Raw genomic sequence first — 25,148 nt, forward strand, 5'->3', positions numbered from 1 at the left:
GCGCGCTCCCCGGGGTCCGGCGACGCGTCGGCCCCGCCGGCCGGCGGAAGCCATGCTCTCGCCAGCGGCCGATCCTACAACGCAGAACACTGCGCCGATCACAGTCCTCGAAAACAGCCTGCTCCTCACAAATCCTCAGTATTCTCGGGCCAGCACTGCACTGTCACACGAAACAGCCTGCTCCTCACAAATCCTCAGCATCCTAGGGCCAGCCACTGCGCTGCCACAGCCACAGCGGTGCAGTGAGCCGCCGTCAGCACGCCGCACGGTGAGCTGGAGACGACAGCGGCAGCGGCGCCGCTCTGACGCGCCGGCCTCCGCCACACAGATGACTAGCATGCTGGAGACGATCCTGAACGACGTGCAAATGGTGCAGCGGACGCAGAGCGAGCAGGCGGCGGTGTCGACAAACGCCGGCAAACGGGCGGCCGCCACCGGAGAGCTCACCGATGCCATCTCAGAGCTCAGCCAGAAGCTGGGCCAGCTGGTGGTCAATACGGAGTTGCTCAAGGGCGGCCAGCGACGGCTCGGCGGCAACGTGCGCACTATCGCCAACCAGACCAGGTGAGTAACGTACGCACCATCGCCAACGCAGGTGGGCAACGTGCGCACCATCGCCAACCAGACTAGGTAAGCAACCAGACCAGGCCACCAACCAGACCAGGCCGCCAACCAGACCACGCAACCAGACCAGACCGCCAACCAGACCAGGTGAGTAACGTGCGCATCATCACCAACCAGACCAGGAAGGCAGCGTGTGCATTATCACCAACCAGACCAGGTGAGTAGCGTGCGCACTATCGCCAACCAGGCCAGGTGAGTAGCGTGCGCACTATCGCCAACCAGACCAGGTGAGTAACGTGCGCATCATCACCAACCAGACCAGGTCGGCAACGTGCGCATCATCACCAACCAGACCAGGTGAGTAACGTGCGCACAATCACCACCCAGATCAGGTCTGGTGAACAACGTGCGTTCATCGTCAACTGCAACGCGGACTCCCCAGCCGCACCAGACACGTATAAACACCACGTCATCCGCCCGCCAAACCAGGTAAACGACACGCACACGACGCCTCAAATTCAGTCAATATGCTTAAATTTGTAGCCTACAAGCCGTCGACAAGCGGTGATGTCGGAACCATCGGCACGTGTCATGGCCACAGTGGTCACCGGACCTCGCAGCGGGTGTGTGTTTTGCGGTTCTGCTCCAGCGGCTGATAAGCGGCCGTTGACGGCTGACGCTCTCCAGACATGAGCCGCCATCAGCTGGCTGTGTGTGCGGGCCCCGCGGCGCTCGGGAAGTCGCTGGGACCGGCGGGATAGGCGCCTCGGGGCGTTCGCGCCTGCGGTGATATCAGCACGTTTACACCGCGGTCGACAAGCGAGACCTCTCTGTCGCAGCGAGCTGAGCGAGCGTTCCGAGGACTTCGCCACCAAGGTCACTGTCGCCAACAGCCTGTCGGAGATGAGGACCTACCTGGACCAGCACAAGGCGGCACCGGCCGCCACGTCCCCGAAAGGTAGCGCACTCGGCCCGCCTTCGTCCGCCGCCCCACCGTACGGCACGATAAGTTCCATTCCGTGTAACTCTTCTTACAGTCGACTTTGCGTGGCGTTACGAAACCTATAGTGCATGTGTGCAGGCAAGTACTTTCGTAACACCGCCGAGCTCGTGCGCACGGCGGCCGTACAAGTCTGGCGCAAGCGCGCCCGGCCGCGCACTGACGCCCCCCTGCCGGCCGCAGACGGCGACCCGCTGCCGGGCGACTGCTCCGACGTCCAGGTGTCGGGCGACGGCCGGCTGTCCGGCATCTACCAGGTGCGGCCGCGCGGCGCCCTCCAGCCCATCTTCGTCTACTGCGACCTGGAGACGGACGGCGGCGGATGGGTGGTGAGTGCTCGCGCCGCGGCCCCCTCGGCTCCCGCCCGTCCGGGCCGTGCCCGTCCCGGCGTGGTCGCGGCCAGCCCAGGAGGCACCTGGGCCGGACCACGCCCGGGCCGTGGCGGACTACAGCGAGAGCCGGGGCCGTCGGCCGATCCGACCCGAAGGATCAAGAGCGCCGCGTCCCCCCTCGGTCATCGGGGCGACAACCGAGCGATGTTCAATAGCGCCGGTGTTCCGCTGACCCGACCCCGTGACCTTTAGGTGATCCAGCGCCGGCTCAACGGCGAGGAGGACTTCTTCCAGGACTGGCTGGCCTACAAGTACGGCTTCGGTAACCTAGGCGGCGAGTTCTGGCTGGGCAACCAGAACATCCACCTGCTGACCACACACCGGGTAAGACGGGCTGCGCTTAACACGCGTAGAATGCATCGCGCCACACATCCGTTTCGACACAGAATCCTACTCCACCACGCCATCGGTGAAGCCAAAAGCACCCCTGCGTATTTCGACTCGGTATGTCGGGAACCCAGAGCAACGTGTGGGTGAGTCCGGACGGCACGCACACGGCCTGCGCTGTGTCCCAGGCTTTAAAAGCGCTTCAATGAATACGCGAAAAAGCCGGTCTTCGCCAATCGGCCGTGACTCGTCCCTGACGCTGGCCTGCCGCCGCCGCCACCAGCTGAACGAGCTGCGCGTGGAGCTGGCCGACTTCCCGCGCGAGCGACCCGGCTACGAGAACTACTCGGGCAGCAACGCCACGGCCAACTACGCCGCCTTCGCCGTCGGCTCGGAGACCGAGGGCTACTCACTAAAGATCCTCGACAACTACTCCGGCGACGCCGGTGGGTTTCGCTGATGTGTAGACGCAGTGGGAACGCTGCGTCCGTCGAGTACGCTCGTCGGCTGGGACGCCGAGCCACGGCGAGCACTGAGTCGAGGCAACGCTGTGGTAAAACACTGCTGACGCAGGGAGGTCGACGACATGTTCTGGAGCGAGGGAGTGGGAAATCGGCTCTGGCCCAGGATCTCGGACGAACATACTTAAAACTTGTACAAATCGACTGTAGCCACCATTGATAAGCATACAACTGTTGAGACCGACCCATGACGGACATGCAGCGGTGTGGAACGGCGCCTTGCATGGAGTACGACCACACCAATAGGATAACTGCATCGCCCCCGAGAATGACAACCTTTCCGCACAGGTGACTCCCTGAAGTATCATGCGGGCATGAAGTTCTCGACCAAGGACATGGACAACGACCTGTGGAAGGAGGACAGCTGTGCCGTCGCCCACAAGGGCGGCTGGTGGTACAAGGGCTGCGACTCCAGGTGAGGTTGCTGTCGTTGTTTATTGAGGTTTTCGGGCCCGCCGCCTACAGCGGCCCTAGGTGAGGGGACGCCGGCGCCGCGTCATGCTGGCTGTGGCGCGGCCAGCCAGGCGTCCACGTCCACACCGACATATCACCTCTCATTCTGACGAGCTCTCGCACCCAGTCCCCTCAGCAGCCCCCGGCGGACCACCGTGGCGAGCAACCGAAAACCTAGCACGTCGGGTCGCCCCAGCACGCCCAAGCTTCCCTGCCTCGTGATTCCCCGCCGCCGCACCCTCGGCGATGACGTCACTCTAACGTCACACCGTGTCCGCAGCAACCTGAACGGCCTGTACCTGAACGGTCCGGTGCCCAGCGAGTATGAGTACCAGGTGGCGTACTGGTACGACTGGCGCGGCCCGCTCTACTCGCTGTACAAGACCAAGATGATGGTGCGGCCGGCCGACCATCGCCAGCGGGCCGCCGACGCGCGCAAGAGAGGTGAGACGCGGCCTTACGCCGGCCGGTGACGTCACACCGGCGACTGCGCGGCCAGCGGTGCGTGATCGGGCCTGATACGCGGCTGGCAGCACTCGCTGCGCATCACATCATGTGGCCATGACGACGGGAACCCACTGTCTTCACCGGTGGGTAGGGGCCGGGCCTGAATGGGCCATTTTCACTAGCTCGTCGACATGGTCTGCCCGGCAGCGCTTGCATTACCAAACTGGTTATTCACGATCCGGCCGTTCGACGAGAAAGACACGCCACGTGCCAGGCAACCTCACGTCCGCCCTCACCATGTTCCCCGATGAGTGTAGCTCCCCCAGCGGAGGGCGCACCGCCCCCGGCTGGGCTGCGCCGGCTCGTGCGCGGCGCCTGACACCGCCGCCCGTGCACTGCAGGCTCGGGCCGCGACGGCGAGGGCAGCAAGACGGCGGCACAGCGTCGGTCGTCGACGCAGACCGTGCGTCGAAACCGACGGCGGCGCAACCGGCGTCGGAAGCAGCGCCGCTACACGTACTGAGCGGCCGGCCGGGAGGGGGCGCCCGAGGCGCGCGGCCAACAGCGCCGGGCGGCGGACAGCGCGGAGAGGCCAGGCCCCTGGCAGGGGGGCGACACACGGCGGACGGGCGGACCGGTATCAAGCGGACACGGCGGGTCACGGCCGACGGCCGGCGCAGCCACGCGCACTAGCGGCAGTGAGTGAAACTTGCGGGCGGCAGCGATGCTGACGGACGCCACAATACTGCCTTTGTCTGAGGGGAACTCGACTCTTCCTTAATGAGCTTAACACTGCCAGTGCACTTTACGACTAGGTGTGGGCGCCCGTGCCGCATCACATTTTCGGTCGTCCTGAGAATTGGTAGCAATGTGTCGGATCAACTGCCGAAATAATCGCCAGCGAACTGTCTGTGAAAACAATAGCCCGTAGCCCGCACACTATTAACCATGAGAGCGCTTATATGTAAGATGCCGTTTTGTTTCCATACCAGAGTAGCGGAGAGTGCGTGGTTCGCATCGCCCGCGTAGTGACCGGCAATGCGAGGCACATCAGGTGTGTTAAGTGACGAGCGAAAATAAATGACTCCGCCATAGTGCCTATCAGGTCATGTCATATCGCTTCATCTCTGTCAGACAAAATCTTCAGGTCACCAATGCACCATACTGGTCCGGAAAGAAACTTGGATCTAGGTTCTTAATAATAAACAACTGCGAAAACCCGGCGTCCGTCGCACGACAGGCACGGCACAACACAGTACTGTGCGGCAAGGAAATAAGCTCTCGAAACCCGCTCCAGGCAGGCATACGTTGTGCACGGCACTCTCCCCACCCGACCTGCTGACGCTTACATGCCAGCTGGCGTCACCTGGCGCCGGCAGCCGAAACATGCAACGCACCACTGGAGCGAGAACACTGCCGTTGAAAGTCGCAGTACCTTATTGCTCGTATTATTCATGGTCCAGTACTTCAAAAGTCAAAGAAGTCTCGTCGCTGAATGGAAGAAAAAGTCACAGAGCTTCGTGCTACCGTATTTTCACTTCATAATTTTCTATCCATCACAGACTGTCGTCGCAACGCCAGGTCCTGCCGCCGACGCCCGCCGCAACAGACTCCTGCAGCTTTCGTTAGTGACGTGAATTTCGAAACCGCAGCCGTCGCTGGTAAACCAGCAATCCGCAGGAGTACAGCGACCGACAGCTTCACAGGGAACAGGTCTGCTGTTTCTGGCAGTCCCGATATTACTAACTTCACCGCGTCGGCAAACCACTCCGTCTGCACGAACTGACACCGTGGACTGCAGTGCAGAATAGAGCCAGTCTGCTCGGGTCTGGCGGACCAGACACCACAGTCTGCACTACACTAGCCGAACGATCTGCTTTGGTTTGGCATCCACGACACCAACAGACCACTGCACGCACTAAGCTACAGCAGGTCAAGGAACCGTCATCTGCACCCGTGAGGCAGCCAGCGTGAATCGGCGGGGGACAGAGCACGGCTGACTGAGCCCTGAGTCCCTCCCAGCACCAGCCGCTGGCGGTGGGGCGGGGAGAACCGGGGCGGGACAGAGCACGGCTGACTGAGCCCTGAGTCCTTCCCAGCACCAGCCGCTGGCGGTGGGGCGGGGAGAACCGGGGCGGGACAGAGCACGGCTGACTGAGCCCTGAGTCCCTCCCAGCACCAGCCGCTGGCGGTGGAGCGGGGGCGGGGGCAGGGAGGGGGCGGCAAGAAGCGGGGCGGGGCGGAGGTGGCAGCGGCGGCGGCCGACTCACCGATGAGGAAGCCCATCTGCCAGGAGAAGCCGACCGTCTTGGCCTTGATGTGGATGCGGTCGGCGCGCCGCTCGCTGACGGCGCCGATGCGGCGATGGTCGCGAAGTAGCTCGTCCCGCCGCTCGTCCAGCTCCAGCACTGCCAGCCGTGCTCGCTCCAGCGGGCTGATTAGCGACAGGCCTGGACACAGGACACACGGCAGGATCAGCGACAGGCCTGGATACAGGACAAACCGCAGGGTCAGCGACAGGCATAGATACAGGACACACAGCAGGATCAGTGACAGGCCTGCACACAGGACACATGGCAGGATCAGTGACAGGCCTGGATACAGGACACACAGCAGGATCAGTGACAGGCCTGCACACAGGACACATGGCAGGATCAGTGGCAGGCCTGGATACAGGACACACAGCAGTATCAGTGACAGGCCTGGACACAGGACACATGGCAGGATCAGTGACAGGCCTGGATATAAGACACACCACAGAATCAGTGACAGGCCTGGACACAGGACACATGGCAGGATCAGTGGCAGGCGTGGATACAGGACACACGGCAGAATCAGTGACAGGCCTGGACGCAGGATACACGGCAGGATCAGCGGTGAGAGGCCTGGACACAGGACACACGGCAGGATCGGTGACAAGCCTGGACACAGGACACACGGCAGGATTAGCGATGACAGGCCTAGACACAGGGCAAATGGCAGGATCAGCAACAGGCCTGGATACAGGACACATAGCAGTATCAGTGACAGGCCTGGTCACAGGACACAAGGCAGGATCAGTGACAGGCCTGGACACAGGACACACCAAGACATTCTCGTCAAGACAGACCTGCTACGATTTTGTATACGCCCCTCAGCTGGAGCATGACGTGCGTGCTCAGTATTATGAACACCAGTACAAATATATAGTGTCAGACTACATTATTTTTTATGCACGTCGGGCAGGAAGACTCCGAGGGCGGACCCCGACTGACCGTCCAACGAGAGCCGGCTGGGCGACACGGAGCCCTGCAGCTGGTTGAGGCCGCTGGCGCTGGAGCCCAGCGGACTGCCCAGCTCGCTGCGGCCCGAGCTGGGCAGCAGGTTCAGGCTGGAGCCGGACGGGCTTCCGAGCTCACTGTCGGAGGGAGCGGGAGACGTCACCGGACTGCCGCGGCCGGCTCGCATGGCTGAGCGCCGAGTCCCGCGAGCTCCAGCCGTGCTGGCGGCGACGGCGGGCGCGTGTCGCCCTGCACTCTGCCCGAAACGCCCCGGGTCTTGCCACTTCCCATCCTCCTAAGCTCTGATCCCGCCAGCTCCCACCCACCTGTGCCCCTGATCTCGCCAATGCTGTCCACGGGAGCCCAGGTGCCACCCACCAGAGCCGCCCCGCGTCCCCAGCTGCGGCCAGCCACCCGACGCACCTCAGGCCGCGCTCGAGCGACTCGCGCCGGCCGGCCAGCCCTGTGGCCAGCGGCAGGGTGGCGGGCGGCGCGCCGGGCCGCGGCGCCTCGCCCGGCGGCGGCAGCGAGCGCGACGCCCGGTACAGAGGCCGGCTGACGTCCGCCGGCGAGGCCGAGCGCGAGTGGGTGCCGCCCGCCGGCGACGAGGCGGCCCACGAGCCCGGGCCCTGCATGTGGCGCATGCAGCGCGTCACGTCCGCCTGCAACGCCTGCAAGCGGGGCAGATGTGTCACGGCAGGCGGAGAGGCGGCGGAGGGCGGACGCTGGCGCGCGCCGCAGCCGCGAAGGCATCGGCGCGGAGGTGCAGGTGCGGATAGGAGACTGTTGCAGTCTGTGGTTAGTTAAGTTGTTAACAAAGTTACAGAGCAGCAAACATACTTAAGTTACCGGGGTCCGTTGCAAGTGAGGTCGCTGACGAAGTTATCAGATATCAAGTACACCCCAGCAAAAACGCTTCGGACAACAGATACAGCCCGCGCTCCCTCACCTTCAGCGCCCACCGCACCCTCACCGGCCGCCCACCATTCACCGACCTGGAACTCGGCGTCCTCCAGGTGCATGGTGAAGTGCGGCTCGGTGCAGAGGCTGACGAACTCGAAGCCCTCCTTGGCCCAGCGCGGACGCAGGCCCTGGCCGCGGGGGCAGTACTCGAGCACGTAGCGGATCCACTGGCGCGCCACGTCGAGCAGCGCCGGCCCCACCTCGGCGCGGCGCTCGCCCGTGATCAGACGCACCATCTCCTTGTGGTACTGGCCGGCGGGGCGAGCGGGTCAGTGCCCGGCGGTCGGCGCCGCAGCACGCGGTACGCCTCGCCGGGACGGGTCCGCCGGACACTTTACTCGGGAGAGACAGTTCAGAGTCCGACAGGCCGTTCTTCCTTTTCCTCGCTTTGTTGGCTCTTTATGTGAGCAATGTAAACCAGTTTGCAAATGCACAGATCGCTAGAAACGAGCAAAACATACACGTGAATGGACAGCAAAAAGCGTCGGCTGACATCGGGGTGGGTCCCCTCGTGTCGCGGCGCACCAGCCTACCTCGAAGGAGAACTTGAAGCACTGCTGGACGACCTCGCGACAGCGGGCGGCCAGGGAGGTGCCGTGCGGGTCGGCCAGCAGCGCCGAGCACTTCTCCTCCACCAGCGCCACACTGTTGGCCACCAGATTGCGCAGCTTCAGCGCCTCCTCCTGCCAGAGCGACAGCCGGTCAGCCACAGGCGGACGGGGGTAGGAAGAGCGGAGGGGGCCGGGCCTGGACCAGCCCGAGGGTCTCACCCGTGATAGGCTAAGCGGCGATATACATACACGACATGAAGAAACAGACCAACAATATCGACAGCATCGACAGCTTGTTGCTCGTGTGAGCTGACCGCATCGTCAGTTCAGCGAAAGCCACGCCCGTACCTTCAGCACCATCCCACTGATCTTGTATCCGCCAGAGTCTGACCCCTGCGAGCTCCTCCGGGGCTCGTGGCGCACCTCGCCCTCATCCTGAGCTGAGCCGCACCCCCTCCAGAATCGAAGCGTACCTTGAGCTCGTCCAGGGCGTCCGTGATGGCGCGGTTGGGCGGCGTCTCGTCCCGCTCCAGCGTCAGGCACGAGCCCATGGCGCGCTGGAACGGCCGCCGCGCGCGCGCCAGGTGGCTGGCGTTGTTCACCACCAGCAGCAGACCTTTGACCTGGCGACGGGAGGAGGCGGACGTCATGACAGGTCGGGTCGGGCCGACCAGACGCGGCGTGGCTCTGAGCTCATGGGCTACTGGCCCAGTCCCCTCCAGGCACGCTCACTTCTCCCTACACCTTCCCATCGGGAAGCTCTGTCACTGCTGAATAAGATCCAGCTCACAAGCCCGATCAGCGCACGAGTGAGGACGCCGACACCCCTGCATTTATAACTGCACAGTAGGACGAGCCCCCCTGGTCAACATCGCCCTGCACGAGCCGTCGGCGAAGGCTCAGCGACGCGTGTTCCACCGCCGTGGCCACAGCCCCAAGCGGCGCGACGGACAGCACCCAGGCCGCCACCACAGCGTGGCCTCCCGCCCCGCACGCGCCGCCACTCGCCTCCACGTAGCTGAGCGTGATGGTGGTCTCGGCGGTGGGCTCCAGGTGGATGGTGGTGCCGGTCCACACGCTGTCGACGTCGCCGCAGTCGTGGCAGGCCATGAGCACCAGGTAGCCGACCTCGGCGGGCTTGCGCGAGTCCTGGCGGCTCAGCGTCATGTCCAGCAGCTGCCACACGTACGCCCGGTCCATGCGGATGCTGCCTGCCGACGCGGACACCGAGCCGGCGCGCTGAAGCGTCGCACGGCGCTGGGCGACGTCACACATTGTCGGGACTTCCCAGCCGTCGCAAGGTGCCGAGTGACGTCACACACTGTCGGGACTTCCCCGCCGCTGACATGCAGAGGACGTCGACCGCGCTGCTCTCGGTAACACAGGCCATGAGACGCGCTCCCTCAAGCCATACTAGGACCAATCTCCAGCTGATATCAATGAGGCAAAGTGTAGAAATGTATCCGTTGCGAAGTAAAATAATTCATAGGTATAGAATATGACATCTTCACTGATGCTGATATCTTAGTATTCAACTTCACCACATGCTAAAGTTACACAATTTCGAACTATTCGAACAATTCATATCAATGCTAATGAACTAATCAACATAAATCTAACGTCCTATCCAACATAGCTCCAGTATCCTACGTTGACTGATTAACAACCACATGACCCCGCCCCCTCCCCCACCCACCGGCGCCAAGGTCAGCGCCGCCCCTGCACTGACCAGGGCGACGGCCGCCGTACCCGGTATGAAGATGACGTGGTTCTGGCTGTGCGGCGCGATGACGCGCACGTGCCCGGTGGCCGCCAGCCGCGCCAGGATGCCGGCCGACGTGCTGCGGATGGAGAACTCGGCGGCGATCTCCAGGTCGCGGCGCAGCAGCTTGGCGAACAGCAGCACCTTGAGCGCGCGATCCTGCGCCTCCTGGAAGAGGCCGCGGAACTCGCGCAGCGTGCTCAGCGTCGACAGCCTGCCGGGCCGCGGGACACACGGACGCGCGTCAGCACGACGGCGAGCACCCGCCGAGCCGTGCGGCAGATCGGCTCCGGTCCATGTGCCCGGTACACCGGGCACATGAATGCCGTGGAGCGCCGTAGAAAAGTGTCCGTAGGCCACTGCGCCCATGGAATTAGTACAGTAAGCTAGGACAAGGACAGACAGTACCCTGTGATACGAGCAGTTCGTGACCCCAACGTGCAATCGTGAATATTTCGCTAACATACGCACGAATACTGTTTTTCAGTCCACATCACTCCAAGCAACGTGACACCGCTTCCAACGCCCACCCGTCCACGGGGGAAGGAGGGGGCGGGTGGGTCGCACCTGCTCCTCTGTGCCTCGGTTCCGCCGGGCACGCTGAAGGAGCGCTGCAGGCTGGCGATACACGTGTCGATGCCGTTCTCCAGCAGGTCCCCGATGGTCGGCAGGATGTCACTCACCAGGAAGCTGGCGGGAGCGGGGGCGTCAGTCGGCGGCCGCCGCCAAACATCAGCACGACATGGCACGGCACGACAGTCAGACACACATCCAAACGGCAAAGGCCCTTGCAGGACCGTAATACCGGCGCGCGGCGGGACCACACCGGTACATCACGGCACGGCGTTGGTACACGGTGACACTGTCGCGTTCGTCACTATCTTCGGCGACGCCAGAGCAAGATGGCAGTCGTTGCGCTGTTGTTTTCATCAGTTGACAACCCGAGCCCCCGTGCAGTGCGACACAAGCGTTATCACCTGCACCTCAGGACTCGGGCCGTCAACCGGCTGGTTGCGGCCGAGTGGCCGGGACCAGCACTGCTGCGGTAGCTGTGCTGGTCCGGTGTGAAACATCGGTGCCGGCATCGAGGCGTGCTGGCCCGGACTGACAGACGGGAAAGCGCGTCCAGAGGGACAGATCACGAAGAGCGAGAAACGCCCCGTTATCAAGTTGCACAGCATACATTATTTCTCAGGTTGGTTGGCTGTTTGGATTAGAGCCATTTTAAACAGAAATGGTCATTTCCTAGCCACGGGATGAAGGAAAATGGTTAACGGTGCGGCAGGCTTGGCTGCACCAGAGGGGCCAACCGCCGAGCTTCAACACTCGCTCGGATAGATGGGGGTCAAATAGACCCCCCTCCGACGGTTTTTTTCGGAATGGGTTCCGGATGGCGCGGCGTAGCGACGCCAAATTTTGCATGGCTATAAGCAATTGAATAGCAGATTGTGAGGTATCAAAAAATTGGATGTATCTTGTAAGGTTGCTGACCTACGACATGTCAAAGTCAGACCATGGATTCCGCGAAATCAATTTCGAAGAAATCGCTCAATCTGATGAAACAACGGAGTGTTAGACGAAGCCATACATCGCTGATACTTTCTTGGGCAACACAACAATTGAATGGCCAAATTCCATTGGCCTAGAGCCGGATATGAAGGTCAGACCAAGGTCAAAACCAGTCAGTTTCACCACTCTAGGGCTTGCTGTTTGGGGTACTTGCTGGTGCTTCACCCCGCCGCCCCCTCCCCAGACATGTCACTCTCGCGAGGTGGCACGTCGAACGCCGTCACGCACTTTCACGGTCGACCGCCATGCTCCATGCACCGCAGCCCCGCTGGACGATCTGGGGGCTCGCCCAGCACTAATGTCGTGTATAATTATTTGCACAAGTAGGGTCGTGTATAAGTAATGACCATATGTGCCTTGGAGCAAAAGTGGTGACGAGCATGAATTTATTAGTTTTGTCGCGTGGCACTTACGTCGTGTATAAGAGTTTGCAGTGAAAGCAGTGTCATGTATAAGTAATGATAGCATAAGTGTTTGCAGTAGAAGTTATGGCGAGCACAAGCGTTGTCGCGGGACACTAATATCATGTAAAAGTTCTGACAGAAGAAGTAACGTAACACTCCTGTCGGTAGGAGTTTTTGTTGTAGCACTCCTGTCGGCAGGAGTTTTTGTCGTAGCACTCCTGTCGGTAGGAGTTTTTGTTGTAGCACCCCTGTCGGTAGGAGTTTTTGTTGTAGCACTAATGCCATGAAGCCGGGATGAGCGGCAGCACAACCGCGAGTCAAGGGGAAAATAGGGGACTGGGGAAGACCTGAACCATCACCAAAAATATCCGACTATGTGTTGAGCGTGAGCACGCATTGATAACAAGGCTCGCCGCTGCCCTGCGTACCAGTTCCTCACAGACTTGGGCCAGAAGCGGCCGTCAGGCTGCCGCTGCCGCGTGCGAGGGGCAGTTACGGCGGCGGCCGGCGGCCGGCCTTACCAGAAGTTTCTGCCGGCGATCGCCTCCCCGCTGGCGATGTGCGGGCAGATGCACTTGGCGAACGCCCACTCCTCCTCCAGCAGGTTCTTCTGCGCGGCAGACACCTCGATCTCGCCCTGCATCATCAGCAGCAGCCGCTTGATGTAGTACAGGTAGACCTGCCGACGCCGGCGCGGTTACGCAAGCCACGTAATGGCAATAATGGTGGCAAGATACTAGCGTAACAGGCGGTACGCGCGAACGGAGCAGCCACCGACAATCTTCCAGTCAAACGGGCTGTGTTGTGAGACCTTGGCGGAAACCGGACCGGTGAGAGCTCATTTCGACGTAATGACATCCCGCACGGGCCTTGACTCATCCATCTTGCCGGCCACTTTTACTCGAAAAACGCCCGACGAGGATGGGATTCGAACCCACGCGTGCAGAGCACATTGGATTAGCAGTCCAACGCCTTAACCACTCGGCCACCTCGTCACCTGACACCGCGGCCGTTGGCCTGCTCATCGGACGTGCTCTGCAAACGCTGGCTCAGGTTTCACCCCCGCCGAATCGTTCACTTTTACCATGCGATCTCGCGTGCTCGCAACGGACATACGATTTCAAAGCATAAAAACGGCTCGCAAACTTACACGTGTTGGCAAAGTGTTCAATTTTCCTGTCTGTGTCCTTAAAAGGATATAAAACCGGACCCACTTCGGTGTTCAATAATGCTGGATGCCAACCATGGCTGAGCGAATTACAGCAAAGGGCCAGACTGAAGGTCACATGTTTGCGGGCATCGCTGGACGTCGGCACTGCCCTGCGCTGCCCAGCAGCCCCGTCGGCCCGGACCACGCCGCCCCTGGGCCGGCTCCCCGGCAGCCGCAGACGGAGCGGCAGCCGCCCACCTCCAGCATCTGCTTGACGTCGGCGTCGAATGACTCGAGCGTCAGGTCCAGCTTGGTCATGCAGAGCTCGCTGCTGGGCGTGGGTCGGATGGCGCGCATGCGGCGGATGAACCTCTGGCGCACCACCACGGCCGCCTTCAGCGCCTCCTTGCACTCGGTGATGAGCTGCCGAGCGAGGCGGCAGCGGTGCTCGTTGGCTGCCATTGTGGTGCGAATGGGGAAGGTCGCGGCTGCAGCCTCATGAGATGAGCGCAGATGTAATGCGTCAGGGATTCACCAAGCCTAGTGCGCCAGTCCAATGACTGTTTTACAAATTTCCGTGCGAAACCTCCGTGAAAGCGTGTCTGGAAGGCGGATTGTTTCACAACACGGCTTATCTTACACGTCAGCGTATACGGCGTCTGCTTACCCGGTGGCAACGATGCCCTCCTACAGACAGATCTCCAAAACTGGTCTTTGTCTATCCCACAGCCGCCACATCAAGGCTGCTCCGAGTGAGTGGCTGGATCTGCTGCTGAGCGCAGCAACACACGTCACGGGGGCAGGACGCCGAAGCCTGCCGTACCTGACGGATGCTGAGGGCACAGGACGCCGAAGCCTGTCGTACCTGACGGATGCTGAGGGCACAGGACGCCGAAGCCTGCCGTACCTGACGGATGCTGAGGGCACAGGACGCCGAAGCCTGCCGTACCTGACGGATGCTGAGGGCACAGGACGCCGAAGCCTGCCGTACCTGACGGATGCTGAGGGCGCAGGACGCCGAAGCCTGCCGTACCTGACGGATGCTGAGGGCGGAAGGCTCCTTGGGCTGCTGCTGCAGCCGGATCTTGACGCACTCGTGCGTCACCTCCAGCGGCACCAGGTTCAGCCACGTGTACACCTGGATGCACGTGGGCCTGGTTCAGGGTCGGACGCGTCGCTCTCGATCCCAGCGCCTCGCATTTGGCAACAGTGACATACGAGGGGCAAATAACATCAGCTGCAGGGTCGCACCACTCGTATTGCTTTGAAAGGAGCTACCTACGTGAAATATCAAGGCGAATCAATTTGTAACGAAAATGCCATTTGCATGACTTCTCCAGGGACAGCATTCCAGGATTGTGAGAAATAGACCAGTCTTGTTCGCTTTTACATCCCATCAATCTGCTCCAAGAATGGAAACGTCTTATCAAAGTACCAATGTTCAATTTTGGCATGGGCATACTCAACGCCACACAGGACGTATCTGGCTACTTAAACGGCAGGTTCGTTGCATGACCAGCAATGGTTCATCATGACCAGTTCCAAAGAGGCCAGTTTATCTCTTGCCGACGGGCTACACCAACCCGACCAAGGGTTCACTTCCTCACGAGCGGCGGCCCACGCTGACCCGTTTGAAGGAGGGCAGGTTCAGCTCCTCACGAGCGCCGGCCCACACTGACCCGTTTGAAGGAGGGCAGGTTCACCTCCTCACGAGCGGCGACCCACACTGACCGGTTTGAAGAAGGGCAGGTTCAGCTCCTCACGAGCGCCGGCCCACACTGACCCGTTTGAAGGAGGGCAGGTTCACCTCCTCACGAGCGCAGGCCCACACTGGCCTGTTTGAAGGAGTGCAGGTTCACCTCCTCACGAGCGCCGACCTACACTGACCGGTTTGAAGGAGGGCAGGTTCATCTCGCGCGACGTGGCCGACTCCTCGCCGTACTCGCGCAGCTCGAGCGCCGTGTGGTCGTCCATGCCCAGTGACGAGCCGTCGCTGCTGGTGTACACCTCGCCCGACGGAGAGCCGTCCTGCGCGAGCGACGCGCTCAATGAGGCAGCGGCGCGGCGCACCGCCAGAGCGGAGTCGGGAACACAGACGGACGACGCCGGCAAGGCGGTGGACGGACGGGGAGTGAACAGCTGGACGGCAGCAGGATGGAGGTGGGCGACAGTGTAGCACGGTAGGATAGCGGCGAGTATGCAGTCTGACGACAGTGGGGCTCACAGACCAAAGCGGGGCGGAGTTTGACGGCTGTGAGCTGAGTAAGTGGGGGTGAGCCACGACCGCGGACGACGGCTTATGGGCAGACGCTACACATGCGACAATGCAGCCCCAGCCAGGGGACCTATGACCATGGCAATGTCAAGGATGCCAAGCATGGCAACAGCTGGTGTACCTTCTGCTCGTCGGGCGGCAGCAGGGCCATGTGCGTCTGGTCGAGGGCGCTCTTCAGGTGATTTATGAGTTTGGAGAGGGTCTTCTTCAGGCCCTTGGTCTTCAGGAGCTTTTCCACGCACCTCCTAACGAGCCAGTTAATAACTGTTAGCAAACACATCATGGCGTTGGCAAGTGAGAGGGCAGGAAGTTATGAATATGGGAATGCATGAAGACATACCAGGTAGCAAAGGACGAAATTTTGTATAAATACGAGACGCCAGCACTCAAATATATCGATGGGTCTGACACTGTGCAGTTCAGGTAAGCAAATATCCTACTAGCCTACACAGAGCAGCCATGGCCACCGTGAGCGAAACTATCATACGCATAAAACAAGACTTTCCCGCACCGCTTCTACAAATTCGTCCATGACACCAGTTCGGATCGGATTACTGCGCCCCTGGTGCTCCTGCAGCGCGCGGCTGCTCACCTGTACGGTGTCTTGCTGTCGGCGTCGCTCTCGGCCAGATCGGAGGAGGCGGTGCTCACCGACCAGTGGTAGCTGCGCGGCTCCTTCTGCGCCCGGTCCGGGTCCGGCTCCGAGCTGGCGACAGCCGGCGGCGCGTCACGCACCGCGCCGTGCACCGCGCACCGCAATGGACGCAGCCAACAGCCAACGTCGCGGTCGAACAGTGGTAGTGGTGGTGTGGGGACTTGGGGGCGCCGGGGCCGCGCGATGCTGAGATCAATGGGGATGAGTGGAGCAGCCGGTGAGGAGGTGGAGCAGTCAGTGGAGAGGTGGAACAGCCAGTGGAGAGGTGGAGCAGCCAACGGAGAAAAGTGGACGCTGATAAGGTCCACAATGGTCCACAATGGGGAAAAGCGCTGATAAGGTGCACAATGGGGGTTCGCCGTCACTGGTCGGCAGAGACAGGTGGTCTGAGTTGGCCACCGGCATCAGAACAACGAAATGGCTGAATGTCTTCACCGATTATTGATATTCGGGGGCTGATATATTTGAGGCGTGGCGGGGAATGAGCTTATTGCATAGGTCAAAGTTGGTAGGGAACTGAATTAACCGTGCTGCTTTACGGAAAATCACAAATAGGGGCATGACTGGCATGCTCTAAACATCATCAATATTGAATTAGCACCCATGCTACGAACATGCCGTCAAAAATGGGTTGGTGTTCTGACAATGAGTTGACATAGCCATCACATAAAAGTGCGGCTACTGTTACTTCTGGGAGTCGTCCAGCAACGCTCCGTGCCGGCGGTGCCCCTTCACGCGGCAGTCCGTCCCTCCCCTCCCCTGCCGGGTAGCGCTCCATGCCGGCGGTGCCCCTTCACGCGGCAGTCCGTCCCTCTCCTCCCCTGCCGGGTAGCGCTCCGTGCCGGCGGTGCCCCTTCACGTGGCAGTCCGTCCCTCCCTCCCCTGCCGGGCAGCCGCTCTCACCTGGCGCCGGCGTCGCGACTGGAGGTGACGGCCCCGCTGTCGGACGTGTTGGAGCTGTTGGAGTCGGACGGGTTGGCGCTGGACGACTCGGACGCGCTGATATTGAACTTGACACGCGGCGGCGGCCGGTCCTGCGGCGACACGACCGGCACGTCGTCCGGCCTGCTACCGCACGCCAGAGACGGCCGTCACACAGAGCGGGGGACGGTCTCGCGGACGGCGCAAGGCTGTGACGCCGACGGAGACGTCGCACAGATGACCTCATTAGGCAGACACAGGGGATGAAGATTTCATACAACAGGACAGAAGGTAAAGGAAAAGCTGTCACACAAAGGATGAGGCTCGAAAACGGGAGGCCCGAGCTGCCCCAAAGAGGACGAAGACCTCGCAGAGATGTTACGTAAGACGCAAACGTGTCACCATCTGCAGAACGAACGCAGACCCGTCTGGCTGGAACCACCGCATAAATCAAGAGGTGCTCGTTGCTCCCCTAGACTGCATTAAAATCTGCAAGGGGCGTCACTCCTAACCGTCTCCCACGCCAGCAGCGCGAGCAGCGGCAGCCGCGCCGGCCTCTGACCTAGATCCGGTGTCGGGCCGGGCCGGCTCGCGTGCGCTGCTGATGCTGTCGCTAGGACTGGCCACCGCCACCGGGTCGGGCACCAGCTCCGGCCACGGCAGATGACCAGCACCCATGCCCTTCAGGTACTGGCGGATGATGCGCATGCGCATCCACAGCTGGCTGGTCAGGTTGTGCCACAAGTAGAGCGTCTTGAGCCGGCGGCGGAACTCAGCGTCGCAGAAAGTCGGCTGTTGCTGGCGCAGCTTCTTGCTCGACGGGTAGAGCCGCTCGGCTGCGTCCATGCGCTCGATGAGCGCTGCCACCTGCTCAAGCGCGAGTCGCTGGTTGTCCAGACAGGGCCGGCACCAGACGTTCAGGCAGCCGCCGCACGCCGGCGCCGCGTCCGCGGCCGGCCGGAACCGGAAATGCTGCACGCGCTCCACCAGGTCGGGCAGGCGCGCACGCTCGCGACACAGCGTCTGGTCGGTGGTGTGCATGGTCTCGCCGCTGTGGTAGGCCTGCAGCGCCAGCCACAGCACGTCCTGCAGCTCGTTCTGGTAGCGGATGTCCTCGCGCGAGCGCTGCGACGGCCAGCGGATGCGTCAGTGGATGCGGCCCGCGCACGGCCGGTCGTAGCCAGCTGGTGGTCCAGGCGGGACGGGACACGTGTGGGCGGATGGTCCGAGTGTGGACAGGTCACGTGTGGGCGGATGGTCCGAGTGTGGACAGGTGACGTATGGGCGGATGGTCCGGGTGTGGACAGGTCACGTATGGGCGGATGGTTCGAGTGAAGACAGGTGACGTATGGGCGGATGGTCCGAGTGTGGACAGGTCACGTGTGGGCGGATGGTCCGAGTGTGGACAGGTCACGTATGGGCGGATGGTCCGAGTGTGGACAGGTGACGTGTGGGCGGATGGTCCGGGTGTGGACAGGTCACGTATGGGCGGATGGTTCGAGTGAAGACAGGTGACGTATGGGCGGATGGTCCGGGCGTAGACGGGTGACGTGTAGGCGGATGGTCCGAGTGTGGACAGGTCACGTGTGGGCGGATGGTTCGAATGAAAACAGGTGACGTATGGGCGGATGGTCCGGGTGTGGACAGGCCATGTGTGGGCGGATGGTCCGGGCGTGGACAGGTCACGTGTGGGCGGATGGTTCGAGTGAAAACAGGTGACATGTAGACGGATGGTCCGGGTGTGGACAGGTGACGTGTGGGCGGATGGTCCGGGTGTGGACAGGTCACGTGTGGGCGGATGGCCCGAGTGTGGACAGGTCACGTGTGGGCGGATGGTCCGGGTGTGGACAGGTGACGTATGGGCGGATGGTCGGGGTGTGGACAGGTCACGTGTGGGCGGATGGTCCGAGTGTGGACATATGCTCTAGGGAGGCCAATGAAACTGCACAGCGCTAGACGTGAAACACCTTTCTGGCGCGTTTGGAAGTACCATGTGATCGGTTGAAGAGCGCATAGGCACGGACAATACTCCAACTGAATGCTGCAACTTGGCCACATGAGAGTAACACATTCACAGCACTCGGGAGTGGACAGACACAGCTTTCCTGCAGTGACAGAGCTAAGTTTGGGGTCAGCATAAGACACGAAGCCTTGGTCACCAGCCACCTGGCCGGCCGGGGCTGACCTTCCTGTGGTCGTGCCGCTCCTCAGTGGAGCCCAACCGGACCAGCTTGGTCAGGTGCTGATGGAACTCGGCGCGGTCGGTGGCGCACGAGCCCTCCTCGTCGTCGTCGGCTGGTCCGGCGGCCAGCTCCTCGATCGAGATGCGCCGCCGGCCGCGCGGCTGTCGCGGCGTCGCTGTCGGCGACGGGCCCTGGCACACCGGCTTGGACGAGAGCGACAGGAAGCAACTGCTCGTTTCCACCTGGCGATATCGGCGGCGCGCCCGTCAGCCGGCGGCGGGCGGCGCTGCCGTGCAGGGGAGGGGCGCGGCGGAGAAGGGCGAGTTCCGCGCGCCGCCACGGCTGTTGAGCGCGAGAACGTGCGCTCCACGGCCTTTATTGTACAACACGACGCCACCGCTGACCGTTTCTCCGATATGTCGCGGCAGTGCGCCAGCAGCGGCGTGGCAGCTCACCTTCATGCTGCTGCAGTGGTCGTCGGCGATGTCGTCGTCCGAGGCGGGCACCGGCGCCCCTACGACGAACTTGAACTCGCCCGAGGCGTGTTGCTTGAGCTGGCGGTCGGCACGCCGCTCCTTGTGCAGCTGCCGGTGGCGGCGGCGCGGGTTCTGGCGGCTGTTCTCCGCCGCCGACACTGCGTGGCACAGGGAGGCCGCCGGCGCTGACGGCACTGCGCCACGGGCCGGGCAGCACAGGGTGGCCGCCGCACGCCCGGGGCGGTCGCACGCGCACGCACGTCAGCACGGCGGGGTCCCGACGCTGCGGACCTGGCCAGGTGGACGCGGTCCGGCGACGCTCCAAACTTTGGCCCCAGTGCCCCACAATCTTAACGGTGTGGACAATGGTCCGGTATGGATATTGGTGATGGATGCCGGTAATCTTCAGTTTGATAACCAAGCGGGCGCCGACTGGATTGTTCGACATGGTATTTGCACTCGAGGACAGCTCTCAAAACTTACGTGCAGTCATCACCCACCCAACGTTCCTGGCGCGTGACTCACATGCTCACGCGGGCTGGTGGTACTGCTGATAGCATGGTTAATTACGGAACGACGCGGTATGAAGACGGCAGCGATCACATGCAGCAGCACGGCACGCAATGTCCAGGGCGGCAGCCATTACTGACGATAAGGCCAGACGAGCATCCCAGGAAAGTATCCACGGTGCATGACAGCTAAGTTGTAGGGCGTCGGGTGTCGGCCAAACAAGTTCTGGTGGAAAGGCATGTTCACAGGCATTGGTGCCTCACTGCCAGTCTATGTCCAGACAGAGGAAGGGCATGCCCCGCGCACCAGTCACCGCGACACCGGCGGGTCGGGCACGGCACGGCGTAAGCGCCCTCCCCCAGCCCGCTCGGGGAACGCCCGACACCCATCACCGTGCAGCGTGACCCCACTGAAGCACCAGTCAAACCACGAACGGAGCCAGCGAGGCTTACCGTCATCGAGCGCGGTCGCCGGCGGCGGCTCGCCAGCCGGCTCTGAAACCAACGGCGCCATGAAACGGGTGCGGTTAAGCACGGCAGGCCATCGGGGTCATCAGCTGAGCGCCCGCCACCTCGCTCGGCTCGACAGATGCCACGTCTACGGCACATTCCCGAGCATTCCAGAATGCAGGCGGACAGCACAAAAGACACCGCACGCCAAGCGTGGCGCCAGGTCCCACAGAGAAGACGCTGGCGAGGGATGAGACGGGCGGGCAGGGTGGCTGGGCTGGGTCACGCGCCGGGCGCTTACCCTTCGTCAAATCCAGCGAGTCGTTACCGCTCTCCTCGTGATTCTCGGAGAAGACGGGCAAAGACATGAACTTGTCCAAGGAAGACCGGCGCTTCAGTGTGGCCTTCAGGTGCTTGCTGGCGGCCTGGGCCTGGTTTCTGTTGAGAGCAGAATAGGCGTAACTATATCTCATCCCTTCCTGAAGCACCTGACTGTGGCAGTGATGCACGTGGATGCAATGTGAGGAGCGTTTCGGAGCGTCTGTCCGAAGTGTTCCATAGGCAATGCGTTGGGTGCTATGTCAGAAACGTGAACACGCCGGGTCGCGCTCACCGGTACGCCTTCTTCTCCTTCTGACGGCGGGTGGCGCGCGGCGGCGTCTTGGCCATCTCCATGTACTGGGCGAGCACGTGGTCGGCCGAGTCGCCCATCGAGTCGAAGCGGTCCTCGTCCTCGGGCGAGCTCTGTCCGGGGACGGGCCGCGCCTGGCTGCCGGTGATGCCGGCGGCGGTCGCGGCGCCGGATGCCTCCTCACTGCCGGGCAACCCGCACAGTGACGGCCTGCACTGGTGGGCAGATGGAGAGGAAGCCAGACCATGCTCCAATGGTGGAACAGACTGGGGTCGAGTGAGGCGTGATGGGCTCGTCGCGTGATGCCAGAAACCATTCTTTCTCTCAGATCTCAGATTCTTTTAGGTGTGGATCTATTTTGATGACTGCATGGAACGTCACATTATTTTTAGGTTTATATGTGATTTAGAGGGATCAAGTACATAAGCATAAATGTTTAGCTCCAGTGACCATGTGGCGCAGACCATGTGCCAACAGAGCAACAAAAGCAATGTGGATCACTACAAGTTACAAACACCACTTACATGTCATCGTCCGATCCAAATTTATCAAAGTCAAAATCAAAGCCGAGGGTCTTTCGAAGGCTTTCAGACATGTCTTCAGATGAAATCAATCATGTGCTCTTATGTTCTTTAAGTGCACCATCTGAAACAGTAACACAGAAGCATGGGTACACGCAGTTGTCATGTCATTTGAAAGGTACGATAAAGTTGACAGCTTTCAAGTTTGCTATCCACTGCTGTGATGTTCTTGAACTCTTACATGTGTAGAGACATCACTCAGCACCCAGACAATGCAAACAGTCCATCACAGAGGGCCCATGCCTTAGCCATGTCTAGCATGACCGAAGGTACTGATGGCGTAGTGGTTAAGCTGTATGTCAGGAGAATCAGAGGTGCAGTGTTTGATTTCTCTCAGAGTCTGCCCTTCCAGTCAGGGTGAGAGACAGGCAGTCTTATGGCCTGAGCAGCAGAGTTTGTCATAGAGTACCAAAAACCCCCAACCGTACTCCCTGAGGCCTTGTCTGATTCTGCCTTTAAGGACACCTTCTGGACCCACAGGTTTGTTGATGGATAATCCTTGTTGACAGCCTGCTGGAGAAATGTCTCAATTTCTCTATCATTCAAATTCAAATTCTCCATCATTCTCCATCTTGGGTGTGTTAGGATGATGTCTTCTTTGATCGAAGTGAGGGAACTTCTCTTGACACTGCTTTTAGGCCCTGCCAGAGCAACAAAAACAGGTCATCTTGCACAAAGATGTGCATTGACCTGCAATCTGCTAAATGCAAGTCCAAAATGGACAGAATCCTGGATGCTCTGTTCATAACCAGGAGGAAGACATTCTCCACAATGAGCTCCACATGGAACTCAGCATTCATGGATGTGTTTTCTGGGACCATATGCAGCTCATTCAAAGCCTCACAAACTCGTCTGGTGGACTTAGGGCCAGGACCCAGTCACTGTGGAAATTTGGTGACTAGGGCCAATCAAACAGTAAATTACACTTGGTAATGGTTGGCCTGCATGTAACAGGAATGCCAGTTCTGCTCTCTTGGCAAACTTCTCCTGGTAGGGTACTTGTTTAGTGATCAGTTTCCCTTTGACATGAATAATGGAGGTCACCACATGCTGTGTGACATTTCTACAGCATTGTGGCAACCTAGCAAGGATGAAATAATTTTTCTGGATGAGGTCCTGGTCACATGCTAACTTATCTTGCTGTCAGCCTTCTTCAGAACAACCTTAGTCATTGCAGACATGGTTGAAGGATGCTATAACCTGAGCACGTCAGTAGTTCCTCCTTCGGTCCCAAAGGTCTTCATGAGTTTCATACTATTTATGTCATAAAAGTTTCATGCTATCAATGGATGTTTTCACTAACTTGGCAGCTTGTTGCTTCATACTTTCCAGCCTGCATTACTGCCATAACCCAATTGCAGATACTGAACCAGCCTCATGGCTTTGCACCTTCATTTCCTGACACAAAGTTTTACAAGGACACTCTGTCAAACCCTTGCTCCATGCCACTGGCACTTGTTCTGGAGGCCTTATGCAGTCCCACTTCCTGACTGAATACACAGCAGTGTGCCTAGAGTAACAACTGAAGAGATGGAAAGCACACCTGCACATGGCTTGAGTAGTAGATAGGTGACAGGTAGCACATTTTTCCAAATCCTGTACAGCACATAGGTCAAAAGCAGAAAAGCATGCCTGTTACAATTTTGCACAAATGCATGCATCATAGTCCATCAAGGGGCACATTCAATGGGGCACCAGGGGCCAATTCTTTCTCCTTACCAAACTTTCATATGCATCAATATGCATTTGAATGAATATTCATGATTAAGAAACCACTCACTAAATGAAATAGACCAAAGAAATTGAATGCACAGATATATGTAGCTTAAAACATGCAATGCTGTTATGTCATTCCTAAACCACTTTTCAACTTATTATAGCATAAGAACATGTTTTTGGGCAGTTTTGCCCGAAACTACCTTGGTAACATCTGAGTGACTTGAAACATTGGCTGTATGTGCACTGAAATTGATGGCAACTGTGCATCAAACTCTTAGTACTAGGATTTATAGCATGTATGAACTAAAATTGTTGCAATGTGAGCACTATGCCAGACATGATCTGTGCAACATGATTTTTAGGCATCTGGCAGTGAGTGTTTGAAGTATGGTGCTTGGCATACAGTTGCAAATTATTTCAGCATATTGACAGCCAATATTTCACAAAATCAAGAACAAGTAATGCTGATTTCAGGCACAACCGTTGCAAACAAATTTCAGCAAAGAAATGAGAATTTGGTCTAACAAAATTCAGCATGACCCAACTGAGTTTACAACACGTCATATTTTGCACACTATTTTCACTTCATATCATATCATATCTTCACTTCAAGTATTCATCACAGAATTCAATCTTTTGGCAGACCGGAAATGGCTCATTTCACACTAAGACATTTGGTAACTGTTAACTTACCACTACCAAACCTACATAAGTAGACATTTATCAATGTTGTCCATAAGTTGTTGCTTTAATCATGACCATAGTTGGGAATATAGAGCATGGCACGCTGAAGCAGAAGTGTCCACATCATAAAAACCATCGTAAGTATCCTTTCAAGTTTTGCCCGTAGGTTTTATTCCAACCACGACCTTTACTAGCACATACATCGCGTCAGACGGCAAGAGTGATAATTTGCACTCATAACCCTGCAAAGGCCCTGGCCTTCAAAGTAAAACCACGTCTAACCCCTAAATCGTACGGGTCAACGAATCCACGGTCCTGCCGGAGCACCGAACATGCGCGGCCTTTCCATCCATGCGGGTGAATAACCCTGGCGTGCAAACACACTTTAATGAACTAGACGCGAAAACTGAGAACATACGCGTGCGCCAAATGAAAACTAGTATTTAACAAAGTATTTCCATGATTTTGTACACAATTTATTCATAGCATCATCATCAGACGGCTTTTGCTCATTTCTCATTTACTACTTTGTCAGACCAAAACACTTAATTGCCTTAATTCTGGCATTATGCCTTTTGTATGAATATATGATGTATTTTATGTAAGCTGCAACGAAGAGCGGAACAAGAGATGAAGGCGTTTTTTCTTTTGAATGCGTTTTTTGATGAAGGCGTTTCTCCTTAATTTGGTAGCAGTACGAA

The 25,148-nt window shown here is 59.3% G+C and overlaps 1 protein-coding gene and 1 non-coding gene across 2 annotated transcripts in view; both read right to left on the reverse strand.

Moving 5' to 3' along the window:
* LOC119109031 (mitogen-activated protein kinase kinase kinase 4) overlaps positions 1-24,846 on the reverse strand; it is a 47,137-nt gene extending 22,291 nt beyond the window's left edge. The window contains exons 1-25 of the mRNA XM_037232572.1: positions 24,743-24,846; positions 21,988-22,108; positions 21,446-21,646; positions 21,134-21,270; positions 20,836-20,877; positions 19,853-20,031; positions 19,400-19,639; positions 17,777-18,339; positions 17,197-17,361; positions 16,231-16,344; positions 15,760-15,883; positions 15,251-15,391; positions 14,397-14,501; positions 13,622-13,786; positions 12,735-12,892; positions 10,808-10,930; positions 10,228-10,454; positions 9,487-9,689; positions 8,952-9,101; positions 8,461-8,610; positions 7,960-8,175; positions 7,504-7,635; positions 7,388-7,473; positions 6,959-7,101; positions 5,975-6,154 (exon numbers count right to left, since the gene is read on the reverse strand). Coding sequence (XP_037088467.1) covers positions 5,975-6,154; positions 6,959-7,101; positions 7,388-7,473; positions 7,504-7,635; positions 7,960-8,175; positions 8,461-8,610; positions 8,952-9,101; positions 9,487-9,689; positions 10,228-10,454; positions 10,808-10,930; positions 12,735-12,892; positions 13,622-13,786; positions 14,397-14,501; positions 15,251-15,391; positions 15,760-15,883; positions 16,231-16,344; positions 17,197-17,361; positions 17,777-18,339; positions 19,400-19,639; positions 19,853-20,031; positions 20,836-20,877; positions 21,134-21,270; positions 21,446-21,646; positions 21,988-22,058 — 4,015 coding nt within the window. The 5' untranslated portion in view covers positions 22,059-22,108; positions 24,743-24,846. The remainder of the gene's footprint in view (positions 1-5,974; positions 6,155-6,958; positions 7,102-7,387; positions 7,474-7,503; positions 7,636-7,959; positions 8,176-8,460; positions 8,611-8,951; positions 9,102-9,486; positions 9,690-10,227; positions 10,455-10,807; positions 10,931-12,734; positions 12,893-13,621; positions 13,787-14,396; positions 14,502-15,250; positions 15,392-15,759; positions 15,884-16,230; positions 16,345-17,196; positions 17,362-17,776; positions 18,340-19,399; positions 19,640-19,852; positions 20,032-20,835; positions 20,878-21,133; positions 21,271-21,445; positions 21,647-21,987; positions 22,109-24,742) is intronic.
* Positions 13,127-13,208, reverse strand: TRNAS-GCU (transfer RNA serine (anticodon GCU)). The gene has a single exon. It is a non-coding gene; the product is annotated as a tRNA-Ser (tRNA).
* Positions 24,847-25,148: the final 302 nt, after the last annotated feature.

This window comes from Pollicipes pollicipes, unplaced genomic scaffold (genome assembly GCF_011947565.3).
Source record: "Pollicipes pollicipes isolate AB1234 unplaced genomic scaffold, Ppol_2.1 Scaffold_7223;HRSCAF=8565_pilon_pilon_pilon, whole genome shotgun sequence".
Taxonomy (NCBI): domain Eukaryota; kingdom Metazoa; phylum Arthropoda; class Thecostraca; order Pollicipedomorpha; family Pollicipedidae; genus Pollicipes; species Pollicipes pollicipes.